Source organism: Haliotis cracherodii, unplaced genomic scaffold (genome assembly GCF_022045235.1).
Source record: "Haliotis cracherodii isolate W230 unplaced genomic scaffold, xgHalCrac1.p SCAF_4, whole genome shotgun sequence".
Classification (NCBI taxonomy): Eukaryota; Metazoa; Mollusca; class Gastropoda; order Lepetellida; family Haliotidae; genus Haliotis; species Haliotis cracherodii.
Genome location: NW_027266297.1, coordinates 53,802,751 through 53,826,975, shown reverse-complemented (window position 1 = coordinate 53,826,975; position 24,225 = coordinate 53,802,751). Strand labels below are relative to the sequence as shown.

The following is a 24,225-nucleotide window of genomic DNA, read 5'->3' as shown; positions in this document are numbered from 1 at the left end:
GCTGGAAATAAAACTTTTAATTATCAATTCAATTTTGAGTGTTTTATGGATTATGTTTCATAGTGAGTGTGTTAGTGTTTACACAGTATTATATCACAAGCTGTAAGTTTAATTCGGAAGAACCAGTGTGGTGAAACCCATGTGCATGGTATGGTGCAGACAAACCAAGAATCATTATCAGGACAAATATAGGATTCGAACCCACCATTGCCAGACAACTGCTGACTAAATCAGGAAATTGTGCCATCTGAGTCAAGGAGGCCATGTTACGACGTAAATTGTAATAAAAAGGTAAATTGTAATACTTGCAGCAAATTGTAATAATTTTGACGTAAATTGTAATAACAACGTAAATTGTAATAAAATTTGACGTAAATTGTAATGCGCAAATTGTAATAAAAATTGACGTAAATTGTAATAATCTCAACTTGCGGTAAAATGTAATAACTTTTTACGTAAATTGTAATAACCTTATAAGTTTAGTGTCAAAGGCGTTAAATGACTAGAACCTATCCTTGTCAGGGTTGGTACAGGGTTTATCGTACAATCGTGATTCAAGTATGGGTGTGGGGGAGGATTGAGGTCGTTATCGTACATTGTTGTATAATTATATGTATATATAAATGCATTGGAATGTCTATGGTTGTCCAGAAGAAGATTAATTACTAGAATGAACTTAGTTTTCTTATTTATTTGAGAAATACTCTGTGTGTTTTGTACTTAATTGTAATATATCCTATTGACGATTTTCATCATTATTGTTCATATTTAAGCTAACGGAATCATATTTCAATTGGTAAAGTAGGTAGTAATAATGGAACACTTATAACGTAACAAACTTACACAAATATATTGATATGTAAATGTGGACATCTACTATGAAAAAAGAAGAATATTAAACAACAAAAATCAAGTGAAATGCTAAATGTATTCACTGCATATGAAAATGTGGGTTAGAATTGGCCTTCAGTAACCCTTTCTTTGGTAAGAGGCGATAAACAGGATCAGGTGACCAGGCTCACTGACTTGGTTGATGCATGTCATTGTATTCCAATGGCGTGGATCCATGCTCATGATATCAATCACTTGATTGTCCTGTCCAGACTCGATTACTTACGAACCTATGTCATATAGCTGGATATGGCTTTAAAACAAATGAACATGTACTTTCTGGAAGACCGCTGCATGTACTGAAAACTTAAACAAACATTTTCCGAGTTTATACCAATAGTGTCAGTCTTCTCAACCAATATGACCGCCTCCGTGGTCTAAAGGTAGAGCGTCCGCCCGGAGAGCGGAAGGTCCGGGGGTTCGATCCCCAGCCGCGTCATACCAAAAGACGTTAAAAGATGGTACTTGTTGTTACCCTGTCTGGCGCTCGGCATTAAGGGGCTAAAACAAGGACTGGTCGGCTCGGGGTCAGTATACTGTGTCTGAGTGGGGTATTCATGTTAATCTGCGGCATGGTATCTCAGTGTGCTAGCACTATAAATCGGCATCAGTCCGGACTAGTACAAGCAGCCACACACACACATACACGTGCATGCACGTCGCTATATAAGTGCAATAATCTTGGACGCGACGTTAAACCCCATTTCACCTCACCTCTCAACCAATATATCAGTCTGAAAAGCTAAACGGGTTCAACACAAGCAATGATAATATATTTGACATTATATATCTGTATTTATAATGTTCCTTGCTGTTGAGTTCCTCATTATGGAAAAACAAATTTCCTTAGGCATAATGTTCGCCTCTGTGGTCTAGTGGTAGAGAGTCCTCTGGAGAGCGGAAGGTCCGGAGTTCGATCCCCTGCCGTGTCATACCAAAAGACGTGAAAAGATGTGACTTGTTGTTACCCAGTCTGGCGCTCGGCATTAAGGGGCTAAAACAAGGACTGGTCGGCTTGGAGTCAGTATACTGTGTCTGAGTGGGGTACTAGTATTCATGTGAAACTGCAGCATGGTATCTCAGTGTGCTAACAGAAATCGGCATCAGTCCGGACTGGTACACATCCACCCACCCACCCACACACACACACACACACACACACACACACACACAACCAGACAATCCAGTGATTGATATCATGAGCATCGATCCACGCAATTGGGATACGATGACATGCAGCAACCAAGTCAGCGAGCCTGACCACAGGATATGGTTAGTCAGTAGAGGGTGGACAAGAAACAATAGGCGTCCTGATGTTTATGAGGGACCAAAGCTATGGTTGTTTTCCAACTGTATAGCAGCCTATATATACAAAGAACAACCTTGCACCTTCAGCGTGTTTCGTTAACGCAGGGCTGGTTCTGCCCTGGCAATATTTCCAGGCTTTCGAGGATGTCCATTATTATAAAACGGTCAAGTTTCCCTTTCCAACCGTCGGTTGTCACAGGTGATGGAGACAGCCATTCCAAACTGTGAAACAAACTGTGTTGCTTGTTGTTAACATCTTCAGGTGTCTGAGGAGCGCCCTGTTTGGATTCAGGGTACAGAATAAGTCCCCAGCAACCATATGCTTGTGGTAAGAGGCGGATCTGGGTGGTCAGGCTCGAGAATGATTTCATTGCGTACCATGATTGGGTGTATTGTTGCTCATAATATCAATCTCTGAATTGTATGATCCAGACACGATTCACAGACCGCCTTCATACAGCTGGAATGTTGCTGAGTGCACGCCGCGTTAAACAACAAACATGTAAACAAACAAAACACGGATTGACATCATACTGTGGAACAGTATACTGAAAATGGTGTAATAATTATGTTTATGGTATGTAGTTTGTTCAAAGTACATTCATATTTCAATGTGAAAATGCGATTTGTGAGTTGTATTTTATTTGGATGGTCAAATCCTTAAAACTGCAAAGATTATTACCGCTCCTTGTGAGATGAATTTTGGCGAATGCATGATCCAAGCGGGTTTTTATCGAAATAGATCACTGAGTAGATCCGGATACTCGTATATTTAGTAAAGGTGACGTAAGGCAATACTGTCATGAACCAGTCTGTGTTAGAAGGCTTCAGCATTCGTTATAGTGAGTAACCAGATATATCTGCACACAGGACACGTCTTTAGAACCCTTAAACCTACAGTATGTACGAGGTATGTGTACACACAGCCACATGGACGTGATTAGTGGAGGTGCGCCATGGAACGATTGAATGGATGAATGTTGTTTTCCGCAGCAACAGCAAGCTTGCAGACACATGTACAGACGAGCTAACTGACTATTTGAATATGAAAGAAAAGTCTTAAATATATTCCATTCTGATTGGGCATCTTATATTGGACTTACATGAACCATTATATTAGTTGTGTATATACCCTAAGCTGAAAGCCCCTGAAGACCGGTAGATTGCGTGTAAAGACAAACTGTCATTGTACATACAACAATCAGGGGCAAGTCACATATACGAGGGGTGGTTGAACAGTTCGAAGCCTGACTATGACCTGCGTTGATGGAGTTGGTTACTAATAATGTTATTTCCTCCGAGGTTGACACACTTCTGCCAACGATGCCTGCCAGTCCGGATCACGCCAGTGTAGAAGGCTACCTCCCGGTGGCGTGAACAAGTCCTCAACATCAGAAATAATGCATAATGTTTGCCAGACAGTTCCTTCTTCAAGCGGTGTAAATCGGACGGTGTCAAATTTGGTGAATACGGAGGAAGTTCAATGAGTTCAAAGCCTAGTTATGCATTGCAAGCATGGCTTCAACAGATTTGTTCACAGGTGCATTGTTCTGTGGAACAACGACATTTAGCCTTCATATTCTCACGCAGATTAGCATAACATCAAACGCTAATGGTCTGGCCTTTCGTTAGGTAGTCCACCAGTATGATTCCTTTGGAATCCAAAAAAGCCCGAAGCCATCCCCTAGCCAACTGTTTCAACAGACTATAGCCTCTTTGGAGCAGGAGACGTTTGATGTTTCTACTGCGTTGACTGTTGTTTAGTCTCTGACTGATGGCGGTGAACCCATGGTTACAATTCGCTCAAAACAATCAGCTGGGTCTGCTTGAGATTAACATTTAGTCCCAGAAATTAAGTTTTCTTATTCAAAATATATCTACAAAATAAAAATATAATCCAAATGAAGACCAGAACAATGCTTATTTTCTAGACTTGTCAAATCATTCTATGCTTGAATTGGGTTTATGTTTTCATTTATTCTCCAGGGTCTGGGAGACAGACTATAGCTGCTTCAAAACGCCGTAAATACTCACGAGAGATGGTTAACCTATGTTACGCCCTGTTAATTCCTCGGGATGTTCTCAATTCTCTCATGAGAGATGCCCACTGTATTGACTATGTGGTGCAGTTGAAGGTCTTCCTGATCTGATCTTGGATCATCTCCGATCATGATGTCTATCACTTGATTGTCTGGTCCAGATTCGATTATTTACAGACCGCTATCATATAGCTCGAAAATTGCTGAGTGGAATTAAATAACAAAGAAACATCAATATGCTGTTGGTTTGTGCATTTGGTCCAAATGCAACATAGAATGTATTGTACTTAGTACATGCGAACTGTTAAGGGTGTACTTAACATTCTTCGTTGTGGGTCTCAGCCATCCGTAGTATTTTTAGGCACCTCTCGTATGCATAATAAATGCTCTGTGCTACAAAAATGAAATGTAGACATATATTAGATCAAAGACAGAGTCGGTATTCGGTAGCCCGTATCGACAAGTTAATAAAATCTGTATTCTGCGTACGCGTTGTAATTATATCACGAGTCTATAGCACTGTTGGCGTATGACATCACATTGTGAATATTACTTAAGAAATAAACGACGAGTGGGAGTTGTTTATCATCGTACAATAAAACACTGCAGGGAAAATAAATCATGACGTATCAATATATTGTACAGCCTCTTCAACGATGTTAATAGAATGTACAGAATTTTCACGTCCATTCTATGTACATTTTCTCCCAATACAGATTGTCTTATCTCTCACACTTTTGAATGCATAGTTCGGCCATTGCGTTCATCTGCGGTGGCCAACTACATCTATGGAGAACATCTCAGTAGACACTTCCCTCTAAAAGATAACGTCATCTTATTTACAGCGTCATGAAGTTGCGAGCACATGTTCGAATCTCCAGAAATGATGTCATGATAACATTGTTTTATCGTGAAATAAAGCACGCTTTTTTTCTTCACTGTTCTTTGCGATGTAGCGCGTAAATATCTTATATAATAGAATAACTGTTATCCCACTCAAATGAAATAACACATAATGCTGGAATTCAACGACACTATTGTAAGTGAATGAGTGAGTATGGTTTTGCGTCGCTTTTAGCAATATTCCATCAATATCACGGCGGGGGACACCAGAAATGGGCTACCCGACCGCCCCTCACTTTTGTAAGGTCGTGAAGATGAGTGTTTACCTGTCAGATGACATGTTTAACTCATCTCGTGACCTGACACAGTCGACATTTTCACATGACAAAATAATTAACTTTGGCAGGTCGCTCAATGAAATAAATACTGGTAAGTTATTTGACAAGAAAACATAAATATCATCTATTTATATTTTTACTTGGGTAATACCTGGAGATAAACGCTTTCAGATTGTTCAGTATCGTCACAACTACATCATTAACAATCAGAAGTTCAGATGTCTCTATTTTGTAATGATGTTTTCTTATCTTTCAATTATAGCCTACGTCATTCAGTGTATTTTTATGTACCAGTGTCTTAATCGCAGGATAATTGTTTGTTTTAATTTCAGGCTATAATTTGTCAATAATCACCAGTGACTAAAGAGATGGTTTAAATCCTGCTGGGGAACCGTGTAGGTAGCTTGTGTACCGTAAGTCCCACATGATGGCCTAAATTTGGTTGCTGGTGATTCAGAGTCCGTTGTTAAAATGTATTGTTATTAATAGTTATATTTTATGGTTACAGACTAGTTTTAAATGCAAATCTCTGATACGCTAGTTGTCCTTTGTCGGCAGGTTTAAATATATTTAGTCGGATTTAGCTGAATTAGTTGAATATATTATTTAAGAAAGAAATGACTCGTGGTCGTTGGCAGTGTTTTATTGTACGATAAACAACGAGCACGAGTCGTGTATTTCTTATACGAGATATCAACATTTTGTACAGCCTTATTAAGGATGTCAAAAAATCCTACAAGCTTTAAAAACATTTACCAGTATTTCAATAATGATGACTCCCAGAATACAATCCGACCTCGGCAATGTCGGTCAACTCCATTTTATGTACAGGGAGATTAAGTTCGGTATTCTCACGATTTTCGCGTCGATTATTAGCACCTTTTCTCCCAATACCGATTGTCATATCTCTCCCACTATTGGGTACGATCGTTCAGCTACATCTATGCTGTCCGGCTACATCTATGAGGAACAACTCTATAGATATTGTCCTCTAAAAAATAACGCGTCCTATTTACGACGTCATCAAGTTGCGAGCGCATGTTCAAATCTCCAGAAATGACGTCATGATAGAACAATGTTTCATCGTGAAATACAGCACGCTTCGTTATGTAATAATCTACGTATTATTCACATTGTATAACTATCTATTATATTGGAAACCGTATGGTTGGGATAACAGTCAACATTGTGATCGGCTGTGACGTCATTACATGACAATGCAGTCTTTATTACGTCATCAAAGGATTGTGCGTTAAATTATCATTACACACATAGTCTAACATGCTTGGTGTGTCTTTGTACTAACTCGATTTTGTTAATCATATACGGACCACTTTGGTTTAATTTGGTTTCCACCAAAGAATAAGGGAAAAGATAGAGAAATCCTATTCGAGTGGCTTTTGATATCAAAAATAGTAACATGAGTCGACAAACGCTTAACTCCGGGGCATGCCGCGATTCTGTTTACCATCCAAATTCATTCTTCCAACTTTTTTTCAGTTTGTACCAGTGTCCTCTGTGTAAATAGTACTACACCGATTCAGTGGCTTATTGATGTCATTTGGGTGTGACGTCATGGTAACCGATGACGCTTCAATGGTATTGTACGGTGGCCCTGGGGTTTGCAAATATATGGAAGCTATGGACACCGTTGCCATAGTGATGTCCCAGTAAATTGACTATATGTGGCAAAATTAAGCTCTCGGGGGATTGTCCTTTTCAATACATGATAAAAAAATTATGACATGACATATGACATGACACAGTGGTCAATGTATTTGAGTGACTATACAGTTCACTCTATATAGGCCTATTGTGAGTGACTATGAACACTGTATAATTATGTGAGTAACCATGCAGTGGTCAACGTGTGTGAGGTAGCTGTGTATGTGTGAGTGACTTTTCATTTGTCATTATGTGAGAATTAGCCCCGGCGTAGTACCCAATCAGCACTTCTAATTCTCTGCTAATGGCTCATCAAGCAGGTGATACATACTTTAGAATCAAAGTTCAATCTTAGGATACAATCTCCAACCTGTCGATTGCCAGGGCACTGGTCTGGAAGTAATTCTGGTCACACGTGGTATGCCAATTTGAAACGAAAAGTATCTGGCAAAATAGAGAGGCATACAGTGAAAAATGATCTCGCCAGATAAAATATAGAGGCATACAGTGAAAAATGATCTCACCAGTGTCGGGTATGGGCCACCGTAGTATTGTGGTGCAATTTCATTGTAGTGATATCTCCTAGGAAATATTGCTTAATCATACACAATCGATATCTCCTGTGGAAGGCAGTTTTGGATGATAAATGAAAATGTCGTTTTTATCAGGTTAGTAGCAAAACACCGAAAAAAGTTGTTTTTATAAGACATTATAGCACTATTTGTTTAGTGTTGCTCACGTTGCCCATATTAGGAGTAAGGCATATTTGATCATATTTGACATGATCAGGTTCATTTCCCCAATATTTTTTGGCAAATTAATTTAAGTTTGCCCTCTGAAAATAATATGTTACTTCAATTCATGCGCAGTTCATTGATAAAAATTTATTTCGAAATCGTTAATTTACAAACATGACTATGTTTGTAGATAGTAATATATTATACAAACACGTTTTTTTTTCTCGAAATGACAGCAAAAAATAGGTTAAACAAGGAACTAATATTGAGAACAAATCAAAGTAATTGAAAATAATTGCTATACCTCAAACAGTAGTGTTGATGATCGTTGCTACAACAAGTCTAGTAATTTATTCACGATTGTCTAGGAACTTCGTCTGCTATAAATAAGGTCATGGCGACCTCTCGCGGATGCGGGCGCGAAGATATCGTCACGTGGGGCGGAGGCGAGATTTCAGAGTTGACAACTGCTCCATGCCGATGGTGGTGTGTGACTGTAAGTGAATGTGCTTCAGTGTTGTATTTTTGGTTCTCATGTGCAGTTATTGTATGATTCGGTCGTCTGGGTATTATTCTGTCCTTCGCCTTAGTGTAACCGTGCAGTGAACTGGAAAAGCATGCATTAACTCGTTCGTCTGTTGCCCGGAACTCGCCGATTATTCTCTTTTTCGATCGCCATACCGTACGTCAAAACACACGGGATAATGCAGTTTTTGTGCAAACTGATGTTTTGCGATGAAATCGAAGTACAGACTCACAACATAATCAAACACGTGAACTATTTCTGCATTTAAGATTGAAAACAACCAGATGAGTTGTGTCTGTGACGTTTGAGAATGGTCTAATTATAGCAGCTTTGCGTTTGTTCGAAGTAACACAACAGAATTTCCGCAGCAAATGCAAGATACCACTTCCTCTTTGTGAATTAATCACGTTTTAATCTGATAGTAAGAAAAAGATATCACCAAACAATTGTCATGACCCCGATGTCTTATGGACATATAATATTTGTTATGATATTTCACATGTCTATGACTAGATAATGGTTTGCATTACTCTCATTCTGTCAAAATTGGACTTTTTGGTTCTAGGATATTTTTCTGGTGTTAAGTACAGGATATATAATTCGTTGCATCTAGTCCCTAGTAATGTACATCGTCTTTGATTATGTCAAGCAAGCAATTTAACAGGATATTTTTTTCAGGTTTATCTGATAAAGGTGTCTAACCTGAACTTGACTGAAGGCCTTGATATTGATAGACATCACATTTGGGTCATTAATAAACTGGTTTCAAGGGAACACGATACCTGTCCTCAAAATAACTTGCACAGCATGCTCAAAGATGTAGTAAATATCCTCAAAGTTGATTATTTTGTATTCAGTTTGATATCATCTGCTTTTTGTGGGGTGTCTTAGTGGTTAAGCGTTCGTTCATCATGCAGAAGACCCAGGGTCAGTTTCCCACATAGGTACAGTGTCCCCCACCATGATTATACTGAAATATTGCTAAAAGAGGTGTAAAACCAAACTCACTTATCTGCCTTTTATGTAAATCCTCCTTTAAAGTCTTCGTGTGTCAACGGTCCTCACAGAATATATGCAATACTTGTGTTCTGTAACCAAGTAACATGTACCCACTGTGATTTGTACTTTGTGAGATTTGTATGTCCAAAAGTTAAACCATGACTGCATTAAGTGTGCATATAACATAAAGGAAATTTCAAACTTATCAAGGAAATAACCATTCAGTTTCTACTGTCCAGTGTAAAGGTTTCTTTGAAGGCACAATATATGTCAGCTTGTGTTTTGTGGCCCTCTGTGAAACATATTTTGACTGCATGTACCCCTTTTTCAAGTCACCAATAAGAGGATTTTTTCAACAATTTGTGCACCTGATTATCAAAGGGTAAGCATGCTGTTCCAAATTATGCATGTATGTAAAGGGGGCCTTGTCATAACCCAAATGTCAGATTTATATTGTCCCTAGATTCAAATACCTAAGCAAATACCAGACCATCCTTCTTTTCTCACACAAGAAGGATTTGCATATCAAGTCGCATTGTGTGAACCCTGAGCAATCCCAATCTAAATGAATGATGCTTGAATTCGGTGCACATGCATTATACCTGACACCTATCGGCCATGTTTGTTTTGTGCTACTAATAAAGCCGCACACGGCAGCACCATTATTTGAAACATAGGGCGATAAAGCCCCTAATAAGCAGAAAAAATTACCCTTGTTTGGTTTATATAATTAAACCTTGAAATTGAATATATGCATAAACGTCGAAAATTGGAACATTGAAAAAGTACTCAAAATTATAAGTTCCATAATGACATGCGACAACCTCATCACTGACATCCATCAGAGCCACATTTCAGCGAACATATATTTTGTATCTACTTTGGTAATTTAACAATAAACATTTACATATGAAATCATTCCAGCTATTGTGTGGGGGGCAAGCCCTCAAACCCCCTGTTATTTTAGCAAGGCGACAAAAATGGTGCCTGAAAAAGTAAGAGAACGTCACAAAAGAATCAGCTCATGTACGTCCCGTACCAAAATGTCGGCAGGTGTCCGTTTTTCTGCTTTCTTGCCCTTGAATTCTATTGGGAAATTTTGAATTTAACCAATGAAAACTGACAAAGTACACATATTGGATACATCGTTTATTAGGGTGTAGAGATATCATACTGCTGTGCCACAGCACAGTGTGTAAAATATCCACAGTATTTAAAGCTCAGCTATTATTACCTTTTCTTTCAGAACTGTCTGTTTATGTTCTTTTTCGAGATAGAGAAATCTTCTGCTGCTCTGAAGGCTTCACTCTCGTACTGAGAATTTAAACACCTGGATGCTGATTAGGGCCAGGACGATACACCAACTTGCGATCTGATACGTATCACGATTTCTTTCTTGTGATCTGATATTTATCACAAAACTGGCATGTGCACTGTGGCATGTGGTGGGTAAGCCTTCTCTTTCATAGACAGGGTGGCCAAATACCTGGCACACTGATGACTTACAGTTGACAGTGTCAAGTATGGCGCAATGGGTGAAAATATTTATGTTTTCATGACATATTTTCACTGCTTGTATCGAGCAGTAATAAATCATGATTGGTGTGTCGCCCCACTGCAAATGCAAATGCTGATTGGTACGAGGTGTGTTCATTAAAGATTTCCCCTGACCCACTTCCGATGGACCTAGTGGAATGAAGCTTGGCATAGGTATTAGTCTTTCTCCACATAGGAACCACCAAGAGTTACACACTTCTTCCATCGTTTTATGCAACTATGGAGACCTCGCTTGTAAAAGCCCTCATTTTGCGTCTCAAACCAGGACTTGACTTCAGAAATCTGTTTCATCATCTGTGAAACGTTTTCCCTTTCAAAATGACTTCATGGTTGGAAAGAGGTGGAAGTCAGATGGTGCAAGGTCGAGAGTAAGGAGGATGTGAAAGGATTTCATAGCCACAGGATCGCGCTTCTGTCTGGGCAACATAAGAGTTGTGTACTAGAGCATTGTCTTGCAGGAGACGGACACCCTTGGTCAGCATGCCACGCCTCTTAAGCTTGATAGCCTCCAGCAATTTCCGCAGCAGTGAAGCATAATAAGCTCCTGTAATTGTGGTACCCTTTGCCAAGAAATCCATCATCACTACTCCGTGCTGGTCCCAAAACACCGTGAGCATGACCTTGCCTGCAGAGGGTTGGACACATGCCTTCTTTGGGGGTGGTGATTCTACATGCTTTCATTGCATCGACTGATCTTTAGTCTCATGTTTCATCCTGTGTGATAAGTCTGTCAAAAAAGTTTGCCTGTTTTTTTTGGCACATGTCCAAAAGATCCTTTGAGCAATTGACTCGTTCCTGCTTTTGGAAAGGTGTGCGCAGCCTGGGAATCCATCGTGCAGACACCTTATGCATGCTCAAATTGTCATGGATGATTTTTTCCACAGACCCTACACTGATCTTGACATCTTGTGCTAACTGGCGAACAGTTATACGTCGGTCTGCCTAAATGGCGGTCCCCACTTGATGGATAGTCCCCATAAGTTGCTTTCATTTCATCGAAAGTTTCTTTTGGTGTGCGACCTTTCAAATATAAAAACTTAATCACTGCTCGGTATTCTACTGGCTCCATTGTCACACCCTACTTGATCATAACACCTGTAAAAGTGGTAAGATTAATAGTTGGGTGATGCAAATTCAGACATAACCAATAGATACATGTATCATTACACATGTGAAATTTCAACCAAATATGATAACCCTAAGTGGTTTAGGGGAAATCTTTAATGAACACCCCTCGTAGATGAGAAATATCACCTAATTTGACCTCCTATAGAGGGTTTGTTGGATCATCACTCAAAGGTTTCATTCTAAAAAAATCAATTTTTTTAAGAGATTGAACAACCAGGAAAGGGTCAGCTAGGCTTGTTTTTGAATGGCAACTCACTTTTCTTGACCATCACCAGCCCATGATCCTGATGAATAAGAATATTGGTTGTAGGGCACAGGATGCAGTATCAGTCAAGTTTTGTCTTTAGCTCTCTCTCTTTTTCACATTACTTCGCAGCATTTTTCACAGTACTTTGAGCCACATGTGAAGTTGGGTTCCCCAAAATCCTAAAGATTTTGTAAAATGTTGGAAATGCATATTTACTTATATCCTAAGGTCATTTTCCTGTGGCATAGTCCGATCAAAATCTCGTAATGAATCAACATTCAGTTCATAGACAGCAGTGCAGATTTCAGCCGAGTGCAGGATTTGCAAAGCATGTGAACTGACAACTTAGCATCAACAGATATTTTTCAAAATCTTTTCATATATTTAATCGAAGTGATGATGCACTTCGCGAAGAAAGACCCATGATCAGATCGTCTTCACTGCGTAACACCATTATATTTGAGGCAAAGGCAAGTGATTTGAGAGGTGGAAGCTGATTGGTCAGTAGGAAGGACAAAGTATGGACATAACTTGTAATAGCCACTGGTGGTGCTACGATGGTGGCCAGAAATTCCAGCCCTGTTCAGCATTTTCAAGGACTTTTAAAGTCATTTAACTCCCTTGCTTTGGGAAGATGTCAGGTGACAGGGTTAATGGAACTTGTTCCTGGGTCCTTTCCGACCAGTGGTTTGTGTAATGCAACAAGATTGTTTTGGAAGAAAGAAGTAGTTCTGCCAGGTTTGCACAACGTCTCAAGGATACACAGCCAGGGTTTTATCTAGATGACTAAATGTCAGTAAAAATTCCCAAATGTGAATTTAAAATTTCACAGTAATGTAAATATAGGCAAACACCGTTGTGTCAAAGTTGAAGGGACCTACGTCATTGTTTCGAGTTATCCGAGGTTCGACTAAACCGAAAGGATTAATAAAGAAGGAATGCACACTAAGTTCGACACATCAAAGTTCAAAACAACGGTGTTTGTCTGTAGTTAAACTGTGATGGTTTGTTGAGTTGTAATTCAATGATAATAGGACCATTAAAGTGGTTTTTATGGTTTTTATTTACATTATTGTATTGAATGCAGTGTTACTATACATTGTTAAAACATTAGGGCTGTTACCATATGTTACCGAACCGTATCCATTGATGAATTGAATTTGTTTTTCGTTGCCACAAGAATCAAATATTTATGAATATGCAGTCATGTGCATTTTCATACCCTGTACCTAAAAATATCCATAAGAACATATTATATGCATAGATGTCTTTACAAGGCAACACTCATAATATTTAATTTGACAGTATTGTGGTCACTGGTCATTGTCGCATTTGTGCAGATACTAGTTCCTGGATAAGTGCAGTATATAAATGTATAATATATTAATAATTAACAAACCATGTCAAATAATTTATGTTGTCATTGTTTCACTGATTACAACAAATAATGCATCAACTGCTGACTTGTTATTGTATTCGTGAATTGCTATTCATATTCGTTACCCTATATTCGTGATACGAATCGTATTCGTCTCACAGTGTATTCGTTGCAGACCTATTAAACACCTTAAAAATTATGTCAACAAGATCCCACTTTTTAAGAGAATACACATTTCATTTTCAATATTTTCAGGGGCGGTCAGGTGGTTGTTAAATCGCTCGCTCATCACGCCGAAGACCCGGGTTCGATTCCCAACATGGGTACAATGTGAGAAGCCCATTTCTGGTGTCCCCCGCCGTGATATTGCTGGAATATTGCTAAAAGCGGTGTAAACCCAAACTCACTCTCTCACTCAATTCAATATTTTCCTAGTTTGCCTGCCAGGGGCACCTATATTGATAAATCCCTGCTTACAGACTACAGATTTTGTCAAACCTAGTATTTTTTCTGTTCTAGACTGACCTGTATTATATGTATAGAAGGACTTCCAACAGGTTTTTGTCTCAAGAATGATACAGCAGCTTTAGAAATTCGTTGAGTATTTAATCTTTAGTATATTGATTTGAGAATCCTCTACATACTGTAAATTATGAAATACATTTTTAGTCCACTAGTCCTTATGAAAACATATAGTAAAACCATTGAAAATGGCAAATTTCTACTAGTCCTTTGATACCTATTGGGCAGTTTGGCAAGGACACTGTAACACTGTAATTGTGACTCAGAGCTCAAGATAAGCTGCATATTTGTGTAAAAATACTCAGTAAATCACCATTACCCAATTAATTTTGAGTTGCTTGTGTAGAAATATGCATGAGAAATATCCAAAACCCAATGAAGCCTTTGCAGTTAGCATACCTGTATTTCTATATCATAATTTACTGATTGAATGCAGGCATCAAAATACATGTACTCACAGCAGAGAATAATGCACAAAGTCACTTTTGTCTCAGTTGTTCGTGTTACTAAGCCATGTATATCACTGAGCTTGTGATGTGACATGCTTGCAGCTGCACATGGACATATGCAAATAATGAGTCGTCTGAATCAGAATTTATGGCAGAATTATTTTATAATAGGTCAGCTCTGTTTATAAATGCCTAATAGACTGGACCCATAAGAGTAAAAATATATTAAATACCCAATGTGAATGATACCATGGGTAAATACTCAGTTGCTTAAAAATTATATTGAGCCTTGGTGACTGTCTACAGTCTTTGCGTTGCAATTTGCTGATTAATTTAGAAATTTCTAAGGTAGGTCCACTAACATTTCTGACTAGAGGTCGGAATTCACAGTATCTTTGATGGCCCATTAATTTAATGTTTTACTGTGTTCGGTTTTAGGCTTGACCTCCTGTTTTTCAAACCTCATGTGCTGATGTAGGGTGTGATTTTGTGAGCCAACTATATTTAACTTGAATTGAACCTCAAGCTAGTGGTAATTTTAGAGCAGGTGATGTAGGATTAGGTATTTTCACCAGATCATCACATCAGCTGGTGATTTTGTTATACAGAAATCTCTTGGCATCCTGGTGTTGGTGAATTATTAATGAAGTAGAGCTTTGTTAGACATAAAAATACATGATATTCACAGACCTTCCAATTGATTTGAATACATTGGTGTTAGATTACCCATTACCTTTGAAATGATGAGCAAAAATAATTTGCCTTAGGTCCATATGGTTCAGAAGTAGTGGGTCATATGAGTTGTTTAGGGGTCAGTGACCTCACCAAGCTGACACATCTTGATGTAAGTGGAATACTGTTAACAGCGGGGTTAAATCCAACTCCCGCCCTCATGTGGAATTGCGTGTTTAATTTGTTTTTGCGATAGTAAACATGGTACAGCAGCTTCTCATGCTTCATCATTATTGAGAAGTTGGAAGCATGCACCCCAATTGGAAAGTTCACCTGACATGCCTCATGTAGGGTTTAGCAGCATCTCAAAGCTGGGAGGTATTGAAATTGGAATTAGGGATCTGAGTGAGAAAAAGTTTTCATACAGTCAGTCTTACAAATTGAAGTTGCTTCTGTAGCATGTATTGAATTTGTGATCTCTTTATCATGTTTATCTTTAGGGCTCCTTGACTTTCATGCTTAATTTCCAACCCGGACAGTCATAACAAGTACATGTTGAAATGGTGGTCATGAAGGTATTCTTCACTACATTGATGAAGATAATCATTTGTGAATTGTTATCTACTCATTTCTTCTGGTTTGTCATCGGTAAGCATCAGGTGTCATCAATTACCCGTCAATCTGCATTTGCCATTATTTTAGTGTTTCTGAAAAGCTGCATGTGATAGTGCCATCTGGCCAGTCAGTTACTGAAGAGTTGGCTAATAATATATGGTCTTGGTGTAAGCTGCTGCATTTGATATGGCAAAATGTATTCTAGGTAATAAATTGGCTTTGGCGTATAAACATGATAAAGATAAGCCCTATATATAACACTGTAAGGTGAGTGCAGGAACAAAATCAATGAATAGTTTTAGAGATGCTCTCACATTTACATAGATATATATCCCAGATTATCCAGTGTATTGTTTATGTCTCTATCGTGACATTGTGGACAGTGTCAGGACCCATTCTCCAACAAAAGTTTGCTTATGTTGTGATGCCTGCACCTGCGCCTCATGCAAGTAATTTAACGTCTTTCTATTCGAATCTGGATCAAGACGCCGCTACGTGCAGTGATTGGGTCCAGGGTATTTGTCATTATGGAATGGAGATGTATTACCATGATTACCCTGGATAACTGAGGATGATACATGTAGTTGCTTTTCTTCTGCATCACTGTGTAGAACGTTATGTGGGATTCTAGAAGAATGTATTGTGTGTTTAGGGTTGTAGCCTAGGTGTTAAGGTGTTTGGTTGTTATGCATTCTATCTGGGTTTGATTCCCAACACGGGTACAATGTGTAAAACCTATTCTGGAATATTGCTCTCTGTGACTCAAACCATATTCACTCCCTCATACTAGTATGACTATTAGGGTACACTTACTCTGTACAAGTGACACAGTTACATGTCAAACTTAATGTGAAATGACGCGATAAATCAGTTCTTGAAACGGCAACAATAAAGGTCCAACCCATGAGGATCCTGGTTTGGTATCAGGCCCCACTGTTGTACCCCAATAGCATGGATCATTTCTCATAATATTAATCACAAGATTATCTAGTCCAGACTCCATTATTTTCAGGCGATTATCATTATATTGCCAAGTGTGGATTTGATCAACAATAACAAACAAATAATAAACTGTCAAAAAATTCATTTTTATAACCATTGATAAAATTAATAAATTCCATGACGAATGTCAATATTTTTGGTGCCCATCCAAACCGTGCATTTGTGCAAGGAGGCCCTGTCAAAGCCTTAATGTTCAGAATTAAAGGAAACAGGATCATGCTTAGTAAATATTCCTTGAACTATGGCAAGCTCATTATATTTAGAACTATGTTAGGATAGGTTCCCTGCAACATATGCTTGTATCAAGAGGCAACTCCATGGATAGGGTGGTCAGGCACGTTAAATTGGTTTATCAAATGCCATACTAGACGATGTGGAACCTTATGCATAATAACAGTCACTGGTTTGTTTTGTTCAGACTAGATTATAGGGGTGGCGGGGTGGCCTAGTGGTTAAAGTGTTTGCTTGTCATGCCAAAAGAACTGTATTCAATTAACATTGTTTGAAGTCCATTGCTGGTGTCTCCTGCCATCATACTGCTTTAATATTCCTAAAAGTGGTGTAAACCCAATTCACACTCAAATATGTAAAGGCTGATGACTTTAAGCTGATTTACCTCCAAGGTCCAAATTAAACAACAGAACAGTCAAAAATAACGTTTTGATAGTCATTTGGCCTACACATTGATGAAGTTTTGATTTATATTTTCTTAAAACCCTTCTCACAAGATGTCTTTTTACAAGAAGAAAGGTTGTATCAAGTCTATGTTTACATGTTCAATGCATTATCTTTCATAATCTGTTATCTTTTCCAGAGCTCTGCCAGTATGGGTTCTGTGTGACCTAAAATATGGCCGAAGCCTCCGAAGAAGACCCTGCCAACAAGTCCCCAAGCTTCCACGCAGGACTTGACAGGCATGATGCAGGTTTTCCTGCCGATGGTGGGGGAAGAATGCCCTTTGAACCCTGGACCCAGTTCAGCGGGATGACGCACCCTGTGTCTCCGTCTCATTTGTACTGGGAAAACTTCGTTCAGCCTTCAGACCCTGTGGATGGACAGTTCGGGCTGTCCACATCCTCACCAGACTACTTCAGTGCTTACTCCAGCTATGTTCAGGATTTGGGTCGGACTGGAGGCCTGCCTGGGTTCGATGATGCCAGCAGTCTTGGAAGCGATTTCCCTGCTTCCCCTCCTTTCCCCGAAGACTCTGGCTATGACACTGCCTCCAAGGAAGGATATGACTTATACACAGATGCCATGAAGCAGTGGCAGACCAGAGATAAGTTCACTGGTACTTATAACCCATTTGGGACAACTGATGTCCTCACTCAGGCAAAGGTTCCGGAAGAGAAACCAGACATCAACAGCAAGCCAAAAACCTACTCTGATGTTGCAAAGACTCTGAAAAGCAAACCTATGCAGAAACCTAAGGAAGACCTTGACAACTGCTCAAAGAAAAAAGTCCCGGACACACTGCCCAAATCTTTTAAGCCTGCTGTCAAGAAATCCTTCCAGACAAGAGGATTTCCCAGTCGGCAAAGGACAACGTCTGCTGATGGAAACCAGGGATCTATAGTGTTGCCGGATTCCAAATACGGGCTGGACCAGTTTGAGGATTTGGATGGCTTCGAGGCCAAGGTTGATAAGCCCATAAGCAGTAGTGCAGAGAGCTTGTCTCATCGCAGTCGGAAAGGAAGCAACAGCAGTGTTAGCAGTGGCACCAGTGGCATAGAGGAGATTCATCTCACCAAGTCTACCAGTAGGGACAGCATGGAGAAAAACACTTCGGAGAAGCTTAATACTGACCCAGGGAAAGCTTCCAATGAACATGTGCCTCCTTCAAAGGACAAAACAGACCGTGTGTTCTTTGATCCCAAAAGAATCTTTCAGAAAAAGGAAAAAGATACAAATAAGGTTAAGAACGATAGTAGACATTCTGGCGCCAGCAAGTCTGCAGGCACTGTGTTGAACAATGGCAAGCCTCCAAGTGCTAGTAAAACATCCTGTGTGCCACCCAAGAAGGCAGACTACATCAATAATGATCTTCGCGACTCCAAGAAGCGAACCAATCACACTGCTGCGATGAACAGGGAGTCCAGGAGTAAAGGTCACTCTGAGGAGGACCTGTTCCAGAATGGCGTGTCTCCGGAGCGGAAGTCGAGGAAAGATGTCCCTTCCAGGCATGACGCAGAGTCACAGAGACACCTTCCTTTTGGTGGCAACATTGATTGGGAACTGATAGGTAGGTGCACAAAGATATTACTGACAATTCAGTATTCCGAACGGGACAATTCTCTATGTTGTTCAGAAATTCAGAAATAAGCACAAGATGCATGGTGGTGTTCAGTATAGGCTATGTGTTTTTGTTGAATATATTGGTTCTTGACCTACAATTCACCTTATATTACTGTGTAACCTACCAGTATTATTTAGTTATTTCATGCAGGGACATTCATGTATCTTTGATAATTGAGTGTATGACATTATGGAGGCAGATTGCCCATAAGGGGAAACAACTCTTGCGTGCATGTTTGTTGAACCAAAAGTACATGTCCCATTGCTGACACAGAGCTCCAGATAAGCTTTTGGTGTTGTGGGTATTTTACCCATGCAATTTAAAATCATTGGGTATCAGTAATTCTATCTGGATATTCAAATTTCTGTTACCCCTCTAGTTTTTACACATGTGGATATTTAAGTTAAATATTTAAAAACACTATTCATCTAGTCCCTGCAAACTGGTGTCGTGTGGGTTCGAGAGCTTTATAGGACTCAAAAATACCGCGATACTTCCACAAGAAAGTGTGATGGCAAATGATCATGATGTAAGTGTCATCGTGGAGTTTGGCAAGGTTGACGGAATGCCCATTTAAAATTGCAAAATAAGTTGCTGATTTGCTAATCGAATAAGCAGCGTTACTTCACAATATTTTGATGATACGCACAAGTTTTATTTTTGTAGCGTATCTGTAATGTTCGTTGCGTATTTGATACACTTGGATGTTATTTTACTGCGTATTTCTGCATTTCTGATGCGTGTTTCACGCAGATACGCAGCTTATCTGGAGCTCTGCTGACATGCATGATGAATATGTTCTTAAAAAGAAGTTAATGAAAACTTGATTTGTTTTTCATGTGCCTATAGTTTATATGTTTGAAGGCCATCTTTAACTTCTTTTGAGAAGTATGTATACATATGCAACTTCCTTCAGCCATTGTCAGTGTGAGGATTTTATCAGTTCCATGTACTGTGATTGGGAAGGAAATTTTCAAACTTTATGGGCCATTTTTGGCAAGTATTGGCCGTAAGTATCACAATATGGCCATTGGTAATTGCAATGGGCCATAAAAAAAATTAAAAATTATTGCAGCTGAATAAAACATTTTATCATATATAATCTTAATCTTGAAGTTCAAACATTTAACATGTTATTTCCTCAACAAATATCATTGTGCCAACTTCCAAACGTAACTACAGTCATTAAGCCCTCCACAAGGATTCGCTCACCGAGGTAATCAATGGCTCACATCAATTTCGATATTTTCCATAACAATCACATACCGTATCTTAGGAAATGGCATATCAACAAATCCGTACTGGAGTACCTTAGTTGACTTAGTTGATCCTAAGGGGATCAGGTGGTCAGGCTCGCTGACTTGGTTGATGCATGTCATTGTATCCCAATTGCGTAGATTGATGCTCATGATGTCAATCACTAGATTGTCTGGTCTACACTCGATTATTTACAGACTGCCGTCATATAGCTAGAATATTGCTGAGTGAGGCGTTAGACAACACATAAAATAATGTTGTTACACTATCTAGATATATCATTGCATGTCATGGTGTATCTGGTGTATCAGGACTTACGTTGGTAATCTATTTTATTAATTTTATTCAAACATTTAGTCATTGATTTTGGCAAAATTGTGTTTGGACTGATTGGTGGATTGCACCAGTTATTTGCAGCAACCACAATCAGATTCCCACTATTGAAGCCTTGAATCAAATTTCACAGTAGATTGTTTGTCATTAATGACTATAATGGAGGTTACGCACAACTTCGCATTTACAAATAATGTGTTTCCTAAAACATCTTATGTTCTTGGTTATTCCAAAGAAAAAAAGTGGTGGAATTTTTTTAAAACTTGCTCTCTATTGGCATTAAACGCATGCACCATTCCAAGAAAATCCCTAGGGTAGACCCCTGGACCCTTCTTCCCCCCAAGGGTAGACCCCTGGACCCTTCTTCCCCCCTAGGGCATGCAGCCCTCAGATACGTGGGGTGTGGCCATGGAGGGCTACTACTTCAGATCCCGGGCTTCTAGAAAATAATTCATATTTATCCCTGCTGTCAGACAGTCAACCTCAGTTGGGTGTGTAACTGGAGACATTTGTCATCATTATTTCCAGTTCCTTGATTTAGATTGCTAGGGGGCCCGGGTCATGGACCAGGAAGCAGCTATCTTTCGAATTTCTGACACGTCTGACAAAAATGTTGTGAGGCCTGGGATATTCCAATGTAGTGACTTCTTCCTGAGGCTAGCGTGTTTACTCGCCTATATCAAAGCCAAGACTCCACCCTTGCCATGTCAAGCCTACTTTTCAATTTGAAAATATGAGAGGACTATCACACACATTGATGGTCAATCAGAGTATGTTTTACAAAGTCAATTTGTGCTGAAATTATTCCAAAAGTAAGCTACAGGTAAAACAAATATTTTCGCAGTGGTTCAAAGTTTTCAATCGACTCGCCCATGTACTTTTAGATATTTGAGTGCAAACCTGTTTTTCGTCGGCGCGGGGGGATATTGAAATGGGTTCCATCCATCCATGCATTGAATATTTCTCTACGAAACTCTCTACGAGACTCATGCTGAACTGGTGCCTTTTGCTATTTAGGAATTTTATAAATTTCTATTATTTTACGTTTCCATGGCAACAAGTTTGACTTGGGTTCTAATAAGGGTGGTGTTCATTTCTGGAGTGTAACTCAAAAACTGTTAAATCCTTTCTTACAAAACTTTGCATGCCTACCAGGCACATACTAAACTTGTGCCTTTTGCTATTTAGGAATTTTATAAAAAAAATTTTTTTTATGTTTCCATGGCAACAGAACTTGGGTTCTATAAGGGTGGTGTTCGTTTCCGGAGCGTAACTCAAAATCTGTTAAATACTTACAAAACTTTGCATGTCTACCAGGCACATACGGAACTGTTGCCTTTTGATATTAAGCACTTTTTAAATTTTTTATTGTTTATGTTTCCATGACAAGTTGGATTTAATTTTTAATATAGGGTGGGTTCATTTATGGAGTATAACAAATAAACTGTTAAATATTTCCTTGCTAAACATTGAATGTCTATATATAAAGCACATACTGAACTGGTGCTGTTTGATATTAAGGAGTTTTAGAAATGTTTATTTAAGAATTTCCATTCCAGTTATTTTGACATGGGCTAAGAGAAATGTTGGGTCAGTTACCTGGTTAGGGACCATAACGTGTTAAAATGGGCAGGGGACTTTGTCGACTATATGCTTGTTTAACTCAAGACAGTGACTGAAATGCAGTCGATCAAGCCAAGAAAAGTAGGCGTGAAATGAGGAGGGTGAAAACTAGACTAGTGGACAGTCTTGCCTTTGGGAAGATGAGATGGTTAAGACCCATCAGTATTGAAGTAAATCTGAAATTTCCATTGCATTTAAGTCCTGGTTTTCGTTGTGTAAAGATCAAATAAAGTATCCATTTGTAATGTTATAAACAAGACAATGATTGTGATTTATGCATGACCGTAAAACGTGAACTAAGTTTTGCATTGCATATTCACTGATGACAGGTTATACAAGATGTATCAGTCACCCTCTGCTGGACAGCTGAATATCACTGGGTGACTTATTGACCAATGTGTACTGGTGGATGCATCTGATCATAGTAATTTACATGTCAGATGGCATCACACATGTCATATACTTGTAACATAATTGTTGAGACGTAGCGCTATGGAAATACATTAGATGATCCCGTCTCCAGGGAAATGCCTTCCCCCAATGTGCCTGAGCTTAAAGGGGAAGTGTACACGCAAAAATCGCTTTCTTTCTTTTTCTAAACAAAACGCAATTTTAGAATTAGTTAGTATCTGTGTTTGAAAATATACACTCATTTTTTTTCACAGTGAAAGTAGGAAGCTCACAATAGTGTGAAAGTGATATGCCGTTATGAGGCCTTCGTTTTACGAGCGAAATAGGCCTGAGTTATCCCCCTTAGATTATGACGTAATTGGTGCCAATTCAACTGGGTCCCTGTCTATTATCAACGCAAAAGATATCAAGGACCAGTTTGCGGTAAAACAACATGGTCTACGACACACTCCGGCGCAGTGGTGTCTCAGCATAACACAATTCTGGCTGGCATCTGAGATGCTAGAATCACAAAACTGTACCTACCCCACGTGAAGCGGCTCTAACAAAGCATGATGATGTCATAATGTTTATCAATTGGCACCAATGACGTCATATTGCAAGGGGCATAAGCCATGGTGTTTTTGTTATGGAAATAGAACACTTGGTAAATGTGAAAAATATGAATCGTTTTAGTGCCAAAAATATGTTAATTAAATATGATGTTTTTATATTTTTGTCTATGACACTTCTATGTTAACACTTTTAATGTGGAAAAAGTACAAGAAAAAATGGTTCATTTCCGTGTGAACTTGCCCTTTAAAGGAACAAGTCCCAGTTGAGATGGACAATTTTTAACTTCAGCCGCTGAAGCTGGCATCCAGTAATATTTATTTTGGCCCAGTAAGCTCAGCTAACACAAGTCAGTAGACTAACGTTTTTTCTCTGAAAATATATTATGATAGAAATACTCCATTTAATTTTAAAAGGATCCCCAGTGAGAGGGGAGATTCATAACCTGAGGGAAATCTAGACTTGCTTCATTTAGGGCTTTAGCATTACAGTAAGGGCTTGGCAGAAGGGAAAGTAATTTTGTTCAGGGACTGTGAGACAAATCAACTACAACTACAGTCTCCTGAAAATTATGAAAAGAAGACAGTAGAAAGCCAGTAAACTCGCTTTGTGAGGACAGAGCCTTGCTAAAGTAACTTATTATGAAGAATGCTCTTGCATGTTCCATATCTCAAAAACGTAGCTGGGAACATGTCGTGGCCACATATGTTGCTGTTAACAAGGTGAAAGACTGAGTTAGTTTATGATAGATATGGTAGGTCAATTACTTATTAAAGCACCCATAAAAGTCCACAACATTTATTGATGTACATGTGTTATATAAAGGTCATGACTATG

The 24,225-nt window shown here is 39.0% G+C and overlaps 1 protein-coding gene across 1 annotated transcript in view; it reads left to right on the top strand.

Moving 5' to 3' along the window:
- The first annotated feature begins 8,250 nt into the window (after positions 1 to 8,250).
- The window catches only part of LOC139478514 (dnaJ homolog dnj-5-like), a 39,948-nt gene continuing 23,973 nt past the window's right edge, over positions 8,251 to 24,225 (top strand). The window contains exons 1-2 of the mRNA XM_071261005.1: positions 8,251 to 8,317; positions 17,731 to 19,158. Coding sequence (XP_071117106.1) covers positions 17,766 to 19,158 — 1,393 coding nt within the window. The 5' untranslated portion in view covers positions 8,251 to 8,317; positions 17,731 to 17,765. The remainder of the gene's footprint in view (positions 8,318 to 17,730; positions 19,159 to 24,225) is intronic.